Source organism: Cryptomeria japonica, chromosome 4 (assembly GCF_030272615.1).
Source record: "Cryptomeria japonica chromosome 4, Sugi_1.0, whole genome shotgun sequence".
NCBI lineage: Eukaryota > Viridiplantae > Streptophyta > Pinopsida > Cupressales > Cupressaceae > Cryptomeria > Cryptomeria japonica.
In genome coordinates, this window is record NC_081408.1 from 609,086,716 (window position 1) to 609,097,588 (window position 10,873).

Genomic DNA, 10,873 nt, shown 5'->3' on the forward strand with positions numbered 1-10,873 from the left:
ATTCTCAATTCTATATAAAGACCTCCCATAATAATATTGGAGAAATAAATCATTAATCCTAAAATAAGATGACTTATTACTAGGTATAACTAATTGTAACTTCTTATTACAAAGTATAACTAATTCCACAAGTTACAATACGTCCCACTATAGCTTACAACATCATCACTCCAAATTGAGGTTACAAGTCCACTTAGTAAACATTTTTGATATATTAATGCATATGTTGGATGAAGGGTGCACATCAATAGTATAGGAGTTCAAGCTTGGAATTAAATGAAAGAGTAGGTGGTTTGGATTTTAATTACAAGACTAACAATTATTCTAATTTTTTTATTTATATTTTTATGATGTTTATAGTTGTCCAACCACCTTTGGCGCACACATTAGCTTTACTAGACTCGACCGTAAATTTTACAACATACTTTTGGTCAATCCAAACCCTTAGGCAATCCTTAATTTTGTTCCTGTAAAAATTGGACCATAGTGGTGAATTTGATAAATACAACTAATTAGGTGAATCGTTTATCTTCAATATAGACAACTAAGTTCTTTAAGGGAATATATGTCCATTTCAACACAAAATATTTTAGAGGGTGTACAAGTAAAAATTATTTTTGTTCATGTCAAATAAACACTCTAAAGATGAAACAATATGATTTTAAAAGGTTTAAAGGGGTAATGAAAGGACAATAAATTCAATCATGACAATTATTATTTGATTAAATTAATATAAAAAGGAAAAATCCTTATTCCATAAAGATAAAAACAACAAAATCTCTTTCTAAAAAGGCATGGAATGATGATTGGTTTTGGGCTGGTAGAATAATAATAAAAAAAATTCACTTGTGTTTATACCACTTCAAGATTTATAGGTCATAAGGCTATAATGCAAGACCAACCCAACTCTTAAGGTAAGCCATATTCTTAATCATATTCTTTTTTTTTTTACGAAAACACATCAATGTACATAGATCTCAACATATTTGCCTTTATTTAGTGGAAGCAATAATTTGAGTAAACATTTGTATCTAAACCATAAGCCTCTTTTGGCTAGGCAACCACGTGCAAGGGAATCCAATCCATCAAATTTACCTCGGGGTCAAACCTGTCCCAAACATGCCTTTGGGGTTTAAACCTTGGTAGATGACCTCAATATCACACACTAAAATCCTCACCGATTGTGCTCAATCAATTGACCTACAACACTTGGCTTAATTATATTCTTACCTATAATCCTATTTATATTTTAAAGTTATTTAGAAGTATTAATAAAGTCCAAGAGTTGTAAAATTCTTATATTCTAACTATTCTTTAATACAAAGTTAGATTTGTTAGAGGGATAGTAATGTGAATGATTAAACCACTACCTTTATGTGGAGTTATAGATTTGTATTAGGATGAAATTCTTCATACAATTCGATAATTATCACAACAACAATTAATGCATGCAAATGTGGAGTGCCCATACAATAAAAGCTAAATTATCCACCTTAAAAATGGATTAATGAAAGAAGCTTGATAAATTTGACATAAAAATTTAATCCTACCAATACATATGTATTACACACATAAATAAGTATAATCTAGGCTAATAATGAATGCAATCAATAATTATCACAACAACAAATTAATGTATGCAAATGTGGAGTGCCCATACAATAAAAGCTAAGTTATCCACCTTAAAAGGGGATTAATGAAAGAAGCTTGATAAATTTGACATAAAAATAGAATTCTACCAATACATATGTATTACACACATAAATAAGTATAATCTAGGCTGATAACAATGCAATCAATATCAAACAATTAATCTAGGCTAAATTCATCACCATCTTGAAAACTATGCCTTCTAAATAAATACAATATTTAAATAGGAGGAAATTAGGTTCTTAGCTCTAGTGATGATAGTGTGGCAATGAAGGGCATACTCAATTCATCACCATCTTGAAAAATACGAGGAAATTAGGTTCTTAGCTCTAGTGATGATAGTGTGGCAATAATGCTAATCAATGGCATACTTAATTCATCGCCTTCTTGAAAATTATGCCTTCTACTTGATGAATGTCATAGAACCTTTAAATATGTATAAAAAACCACATGGTTCAATCCCACATTTGTGGGTTGAATCACGATCACTTTAAATTTGATCTCTAAAATACATGGATATGAACTAATACAACAAAAATTCTTAACTCTACTAATGATAGTGTGACAATAATGCTAATGAAGGGCATACTCAACTCATCGCCATCTTGAAAATTATAGCTTCTACTTGATGAATGTCTTAGAACCTTTAAATATGTGTGGAAAACCACATGGTTTAGTCCTGCATCTATGGGTTCAATCTTGATCACTTTAAATTTGATCTCTAAAACACATGGATCTAAACTAATACGACAAAAGCTCATGAAACTTATTTAAATTTGATCTCTAAAACACATGGATTTGAATTAAGACCACAAAAACTCTTGAAACTTGTTTGCTTTAGTCTCTAACATCTGATGCGCTCGTGAGGACTATTGTGTTTATAAACACATTCGATTTTTTTTAGATTGCTAAGGTTAAGTTCTCCTTACACAACTACATAACTATACCCTTGGTTCAATTAACTTTACAACTTTGAACAAACATTCAAAGGCAACACACAAGCATGAAAATGACCTATATGTAGATGGCACAAATTTTGATTTTTTTCATGTGTTCTAGAGATTTCTTACCACGTCCCCATGCTACTGCTTAAGTGCAAATTTTGCTTAAAAGTTTAAGCAACCATAGTGTTCAATTTTTTTTATTAAAGGGAGAGAAAAAATGAAAACAAGCTATGAGTGGGGGCTAGAAATAAGCAACATCTGCTTATTGGGAAAAATGACATGTGTCTCTACAAAAAAAATTCACATTTTTTTTTGTTTCAAGTTTTTTCTCCAAAATTTACATGAAAAGATATTAAAAATTTCTTTCAAAAATACAATTTAAGATAGAATGTTGATTTTATAAGCATCAAAATTTAACATTCATGGACTCCACAAATTCTACAAATTGCTACAATTGAGCAACAACCGCTAGCTAAAATAAGCTAAGCATCAACTAAATTCCACAAATTGCTGCAATTGAGCAACAACTGCTAGCCAAAATAAGCTAAGCAACCGCATGGAGATCTGCGCTTAGATCTCTTTTGGCTAGGTGACGTATTAATGCCTTTAAATACCAAATTATAACAACATGCCACACAAAAGTGTGTTGAGCTCACTAAATGCCTTTAAATACCAAGACATAACAACATGCCACACAAAAAGCGTATTAAATTAGCTCACAATGATTAGAAAGAAATATGAACAAGATAGTTTAAATTTGAATTTGAACATTTAATAATTAGCTTAAAATGACTATAAAATATAAGAAAAAAATGAATATAATTATTATTTAATTTAATTTTTTTTTAGGAATATAAGGAAAAAAAAAAACAGCAAAAAAAAAAAGCTAAGAAAGATTAATTTGAACGTTTAATTTTGGGGTTATTTTTGCACGTTGTGAGACCTATCATAAGTGCTTGAAACTAAGCAGGGATGTGGTAATCTTTAAGTAGGGAGGGAGCCAATTGTGAATAAGAACCTAAATAGTTGAATTAGAACATTTAATGGGGACGTGATAATCTTGAAGTAGCGAGCCAAAGTATTGATGTAATTGTGAATGATATGTAATAATTGAAGGAAATGAGGGAAATAAAAGAAAGATTTGGAGTGTAACATATTCTCAATAATATGTAATTAGAAAGATTTGGAGTGTAACATATTCTCAATAATATGTAATTATATTCTACTAAGGAAATGACAATATCATGTAGAATGAGCAGAAGTGTGAGACCAAGGGACTCAAAAAATGAAGCCTGTGAGGAAGAGAAACAATAAGAGAACCGTGTCCCCTACCTACCTACAAACAAACCACTCTTCAACGACAGTTTTGTAAGTAAGGGTACATTTGTATAGGTTTGTTCTTAGTGCCCACACTATAAAGAGTCGACGATCATGGAGGCCATGACCCCACCAATATTTGAACTAAAATAAGACTTTTGAGGCATGGGGTCCCTACTTATCCCTTCATAAGTGAGGGATGCCCCCATGTTTGAGGACCTTAGATGCTCATCATGGGCAATGAAAAGAAAAATCACTAATTAAACATCAAATGCAAGTAAATTTGTAGAAAAAGAAATATACGGTGTTATTTCTGAGTACCATAATTTGTAATTGGATAACAGTTAAAAGAACCAATTATGCACTATACAATAAGTTATGCACATGTAGATGAATGGTCAGGAAGCTTATACTATCATCTTCTACAGTACCTCAATAAGTACAGAGTCTTATTACATCAGTCAATCCATTATACATTACTTATCAGACAACAACATTACATCTGCATGGTTTCGGTGGATTGGGAGCCTGTCCCTGAGAGTAGTTGTTGGTTTGTTTGCAGAGAAGATTGCCTAATGCTAGCAAGAGCTTGCATTGCAGTTGCAGGGGTCTGTGCCGCTTGAGATATTCTTTGTGCTTCAGCCATTTGATTCTGAGCTACATCTGCTTGACTTTTGGCAGCCTGCTCACAAATACTGAAAAAATGAACATTAACTAAATGAACATTAACTAGAGCAAGTAGAGAGTTATGGGATAACATACCATTAGAGCTTGTGGATCTTGAGTGGTAGATGCTAAAGTATGAGCAGTGTACATTCGAGTTGCAGCAGCTGAAGCCATCTGATTGGCAAGTCCTAGCAACTCTTGTTGGTCTGCAGTGATGCCTATCAATTGTAATATTTGATTCAAATCTTAGTGTCAAGAAGAATTTAGGTAAAGAAAAATTCCAAAACTATAATTCAAGTTTTGTAATCATGTGGGTTTAAAAGAGGTGAAATGGTCTAGCACTAAACATGTCTCCAAAAGCTTATGTCATGAAAGTATTTGAGAATCAGAGTTCTTTCCAAATGGTTGAACTAATCATAATAACAACCTTAAGACTGTTCATTAATGAATAATTATGGCTACACAAAGATATTTGGACAATTCCTTTTCACGCCATTGTCTATGCAGCACCCAGACTTATCATTTGATCGTGTTTTTTAAATCATTATAAATTAAAATATAACTAGTTTTTTTTTTTCAACTAATTATTAAACATGATCAATGATAAAATTTTGGGTTTGGATGCTGGATAGACGTTGCCCCTTTTCACAAGTTCTTCGCAAAGTATTGCTTATCTATATCACAATAACCATCATAAATTACTCAAAGAAATATTAAAGGAAGTTTTGGCAAAGGCCATCCACCAGAGGCGTTGTTAGGAAAGCAATCGTTTTCTTGGTGGAGATGTAGCTCTCGAGTAATGTGTGTTATTCAACAACTCATACACTTCTACAAGCAATGATTCTGAATATTGAAAAAAAAGTACAAATTCTCTGAAAGACACTAACCTTGTATCAACCGAAAGAAAATAAGCATACTTAATTATCTAAAAGACACTATTGGGGGGTGATTAATTCCTTCAATTCATTATTCTTCAACCGTTGAAGGAGCAGTTGTGCATTCATATCCTTCAATTCATTATTCAAGTGTTAGAAGTAGCAGCCGTGCATTCATATCAATTCAAATGATCGAAGTGTTAAATGAGAGTAGTTGTTCATACATATCCTTCAATCAAGTGTTGAAGCAGTAGTTGTGCATGCAATCTTTATAAGGTGCCAATAGATTGTGTATTACCACGACATCTCAGCAAGTTGTATAAATCCATCTGAAAGTCCAAAAACCCAAATAAGAATGAAGGACAATAAAAGATTTTTTTCATTTCTCTATCTAGAGGGTTTTCTCATGGAGGAAACTTTTTTGAGTATCTTGTTAACCATTCGAAACAGACAATAATTGTGAGAAAGAAGATAGTTTATGAGGCATTATTTCCTTCAAAAGCTTTTCCAAACCAAAAGCAGTCATTTAAGTGGAAGTCTCCAGTTCTGATGGTTATATAAGGGCCCTCGCAAACTTTGAAGGATGCATTTGTAATGATTTAAGAATTAGGTTACAATCCCTTGTAAAAATTACTAAAATCATATTAGGTTAGTATATTCAATATTTATGTTGTATATATTTAAAAACATAAAAAAATTAATATTTAAAAACAAATATTAAAATACAAAGGACAGACACATCCATCTGCACAGAGAAACTGATTGTAGGGCCAGGAAAAGAGGATTACGTTATATTTTGATAGGTGGATTGAATATTTGTAAAGTGGTTGTTAGTTAAGCAGAGATTCTCAGGCATGCTACAAAACAAGTTCAAGTTAAAACAAGAACTTTTTGTCTGTTCAAAATTGGGAAGTGGTTGTTAGTTAAGCAGAGCTTCTTAGGTGTGCTGCAAGGCCGGTTCAAATCAGAACAAAAACTTTTGCTACTTAGAACCATGAAAGTGGTTATCGATTAAGCAAAACTTCTTAAGCATGCTGCAAAATCGGTTCAAGTCACAAGAACATTGACCATTATAAAATTGCAAAGTGGTTGATGGTTAAGGATAGCTGGTTAGGCATGCCGCAAATGTGACTCAAAAAGCATGGTTTAGCTTTTACTTTTGCATGTCATTCAAATCCTTTTTGGTATAAAGAACTTGCACACCCACATTGTAATAGATAAGCAAAACACACTGTAATGTCTCGCAAACAACAGGCAGATAAAACTACATTCAGCCTTAGCGAAGACCTTGGAAATGAATTACCTGTAGGCTGTTGGAAAGAAGGCACATTTCCCTGAGAAAACCCTTTATTAGCAGCCATTTGAGATGAGGCCATGGATTGCTGGGCTGTTTGAGCGCCCAACATTTGTGCTGTCAGAGCAGTTTGATCTATCTGCTTCTGGGCAGCAGCTTTCTGCTCTTCAACGATTGCTGCAGTCGCCTCCCGAGCAGCAACAGTTGCAGCTTGCTTTCCACTTTCCTGCTGTGCAAGAACTTGCTGCGCAGCCCTTTGAGTTTTCTCTCGAGCTTCTACTTGATTAGCATAAGCTTGCTTGATTACCTCTTCTGCTTGCTGCTGGGCTGCAAACGCTTCCTTAGCTGCCTCTTTTGCCTACAACACACCCAAAAGAGGTCACCTATCAGAAATGTGCCCCAGATTTGGAGGCTTCTCTAAACTATCTGCATGGTGTACTTTGTGGGACTTCTTACATAGCATGAATAGGAGGAGAGAAGATTAATGTGGCACCATCACAGGGATATACCACTGTAGTAACTAACTTGTAATTTCAGACATCACATAGAACAAAACCACAAGGAAAAGAAGACCCACATGGCATGGGGCCAAAACTCCTGTGGAGACGAAAGAAATGGTAAGATATGTAGTATTTTAGAAGCCAAAAGAGCCTCACATACATATGGTATTTTAAAAGCAAATTGTTTCAATCTCATTTTCCATGGGAGAGGAAAAATGATTCTCATTTGTGAACTATAAAACAAATGCTTAGCTAATATAAATAAATTGTAAACATCTGATTTCATTTTTTAGGCTAAATCAAAATGCATTCAGTTTTATGTGCCCTAGATGACTTTGGGGTAATGTATACCCTTCAGAGAGGGGATCTCGGAGATATATAAAATCTTTCATGAATAATACACAGTTTCAGAAGAAATACATTTCAAATGCTTAGCTCTCTAATTTTAAAATGTGAACCCAGAAAAATATTCAAGTCAGTTGATGCAAAAGAATTAAAGAAACAAAAAACTTTATCCTTCAAGGTAGGAGCAGATACCTCTTCTTGCACTTGGAAAGGATTGATTTCCTTCGGATCATTTTCTTGACGTTTAGGTTGCTCAGACGCCATCTCAATTTATGTCAAGTGTGCGGAAAATGTTTTCCAATATGAAGCAAGGTGCCAAATATTGAATAGATTCTTTTCACCGGCGTCGGAAGGATATCTGAGACACAGTTTCAACAAACTGCGGTTCAATTACGAAACATACTTTAAGATTGCAACAGAAATATCTACGAAACCAAATGAAAAAAATCTCCAACTGCGTAATTTACAATATCTAAGAAAAAAATCTCCGACTGCATAATTTACAATATCTAAGACAAGACATATTTGTCCTACAGGGTCTTTTATTGCACAGCTAAACTGCAATGCAGTACTATTTCTTATTGCTCTGAATAAGGGTCAAAACTGACATAATTGATGCAGAATATCAAAAAGGATTGTTTGAAAAAATACATCAATTAGTGGAAATTTGAAAATCCTGCCTCCAAAAATTGTTTAAAAAAACAGGTCCATCGTTAACAATTCCAAACATTTCATTTTAAAGAGCGTGTTACAATCAAGTGGAAGGGAATCCTGTATATAATTTTCAAAAAAACTAACTGAAATCAAACACAAATGCGCTTTTTCACCAAACAATAACCTCAGGAAGCCATTAATCTCACTATACATAAAAACTCCTCCAAAAGAAATTGTGACTAAATTTCTATCCACATAATTTGATTCCTTCTTATAAAGGTAAATTCGTAAAATGTGGATTAACAGAAAAATTTCACATCATACCTTTGTCAGGATTGTTTCCTGAATACCTTCAATAACCCACAGATAATAACAAATTTGAGGCAATTCCTTCTTATAAAGGTAAATTCGTAAAACGTGGATTAACAGAAAAAATTCACATCATACCTTTGTCAGGATTGTTTCCTGAATACCTTCAATAACCCACACATTTTATCGTCTTCATTTTTCCCATTTATAAGCAATTTGAATGCAATTCAAGTGAAGGGAGCTTTCTGAAAAAATCCACTACAATTTTAAGCTTCATCAGGTACGTTCTGCGACATGTAGCAGCTACGTGGCAAGCGCATATAAAATTCTTCATGGTTTGAAGGATTACAGCTTTCCTGTACTTGACAGGTGGACTAACACAAATAAAAGGGCAGGAAGTAATGCAGGGGACTTCGAAATGCAATTTAATTTAGGTAGCTTCAAATAAATATTTGACAAGGTTTCTAGGATCTTAGGGGAAGCCTATTAGTAGTGGATATAGTTAGTTTTGTGTATCTAGATTTCTTAAATGGTATATTGGATTTCGATGATTGTTTTTGGTTGTTTTCATATGCGATTTAATTGCTTATAATTACGGATCTGGCTTTTGGGTAGTAGCGATGCACGTTATGAGATTAGTTATGCACACAAGGGTCAAAAAGTACACATTTCAAAGTATCGTCCAATACCTACTTAAAGATGTTCCAATAACCGTCCACTCAAAATTGCCAGTACTTGTGGACAAATGCCCCAGTTTTGCACAAATGTCCCACTAGTGATGTACAAATGGGCCAATTATAGATCAAAAAAGCTAAAAAATGATTGGCTATTGGTACATGTGAAACTTATTAATGAGCTTTTCATTATCATTTTTTCGACTCCTTTAAAATTAGTAATTGGGGGGTTAGGTGCACAAAGAATGATCGGTTATTGGAACACAATCTAGTAGTGGTGATCTTCCCCTAATTCCTAGTCTAAAAGAAATCTTTGACAAGGTTTATATCTTAGTCAATATTGTTGCAATCATATTGGTTATTACTAATTGGTTACATCTTAGTCAATATTTTTAAAATTATTTTTTATCAATACGATTGGTTAAAAAAATTAGGTGTTAAGGGCTATCTTTTTTGAGATGGTGGACGTAAATATTTTTAGTGTCACAAACTGTTTGATGCACATGATTAATATGTGAATAATTATTTTTTATTTTTAAAGATCTTTTTAAATCCATTTTGAAGGCATGTCTAAGGAATTACTAATGGCAATAATGATGGTATAAATCATTAATTTGTTATCGTGTGGAAAGTGGTGCGAGGTAACATCTCATCAATCGTTAGATTGTTTATTCACTTGTTGATTATATATACATATATGAGACTTGTCCATTGATGGCTAAACTTGAATCATTTTAGCCTTAATTAAATTGTCTCGGATTCCATTTATGTGAAGGAACAAGTTTATCTATGTGACACATTTTGTTTATCTATTCAGCACATTCTCCCTAATGCTTCGCTGTCATCATTAACAAGATTTACTAAAGTAAAAAAAATAGTCATTATTGTGTAGTTACAAACATATTAATTTAAAAAAATATATATAAAAATAAAGGGGTTCTGATGCAACCATAACCGGTGAAAAGACTTAAAAGAGTCAACCGGCTTATGCAACAAGAGTGGCTCAACAAAAGCAGTAAGAAAACATAACAAATTCATATAAACAGATCATATTCAACTCATAGAACTTCCGAAAATCATCCAGCAATCAATAGATTATCATCAAAGAACATCTGGTAATTAATCGGTTACATGCAGGCTTCAAGCCAGAAACAACCCAACCGGGGACTCTAAAGATCAACCAGATCATAACATGCGAATCTTAATCCTTATTCTTTGTTCTACTTCCTCCGCCCTTACAAATGATTACATAACATCATATTTATACCCACCGTAACATATCCGAGTCGGCCTCAAAAGATTACATTCACCAATGCAAGAAAATGAAACGTGTAAATAGGTCGGCCCTAAGAATTAAGAAATCTTTCCGAAAAAATAACAACCAAGTGATGCAGATCAACAGGAAGGTCGTCTACACGCCAAGGAACATCAGACAAGACCCAAGATGGATCAACATGACAAGAATCGTGTCGCTAATGAAGGAAATATACCAGAGAAGAACCCAAATGAATTAGAAATCTGGAATCAACCACATGAAACCGCAAACAATATTTGCCACGAAGAACAAGCAACTACCGGTACATACCGGTAAGAATACTGAAACTGCACAAAGAACTAGACAGGAAAGGAAAATGTTTTTGGTTGA

General features: G+C 33.4%; 1 protein-coding gene across 5 annotated transcripts; it reads right to left on the bottom strand.

The window, feature by feature from the left end:
• Positions 1–4,229: 4,229 nt before the first annotated feature.
• Positions 4,230–8,854, bottom strand: LOC131875497 (uncharacterized). Of its 5 annotated transcripts, none has more exons than XM_059219992.1 (5): positions 8,693–8,854; positions 7,784–7,949; positions 6,756–7,104; positions 4,674–4,795; positions 4,230–4,593 (listed from the first exon to the last, which is right to left on the bottom strand). In XM_059219992.1, exons 2-5 carry the CDS (start codon positions 7,853–7,855, stop codon positions 4,408–4,410), a joined length of 729 nt encoding a protein of 242 aa, XP_059075975.1. In that variant the 5' UTR covers positions 7,856–7,949; positions 8,693–8,854; the 3' UTR covers positions 4,230–4,407. The 5 variants fall into 5 exon arrangements, with proteins under 5 accessions (XP_059075975.1, XP_059075976.1, XP_059075974.1 ...); XM_059219993.1 differs by lacking the exon at positions 8,693–8,854 and adding an exon at positions 8,570–8,682 and having other exon boundaries at positions 4,674–4,783; XM_059219991.1 differs by lacking the exon at positions 8,693–8,854 and adding an exon at positions 8,570–8,682.
• Positions 8,855–10,873: the final 2,019 nt, after the last annotated feature.

What these genes read in the sequence shown, in the direction of transcription:
- LOC131875497 (XM_059219992.1), bottom strand. Translation starts at nt 7,855, where the DNA reads ATGGCGTCTGAGCAACCTAAACGTCAAGAAAATGATCCGAAGGAAATC. An exon ending in TTCTTTCCAACAGCCTACAG is followed by an intron (nt 4,796 to 6,755) that starts GTAATTCATTTC and finishes TACAATTGATAG; the next exon opens with GCATCACTGCAGACCAACAA. An exon ending in AAGATCCACAAGCTCTAATG is followed by an intron (nt 4,594 to 4,673) that starts GTATGTTATCCC and finishes ATTTGTGAGCAG; the next exon opens with GCTGCCAAAAGTCAAGCAGA.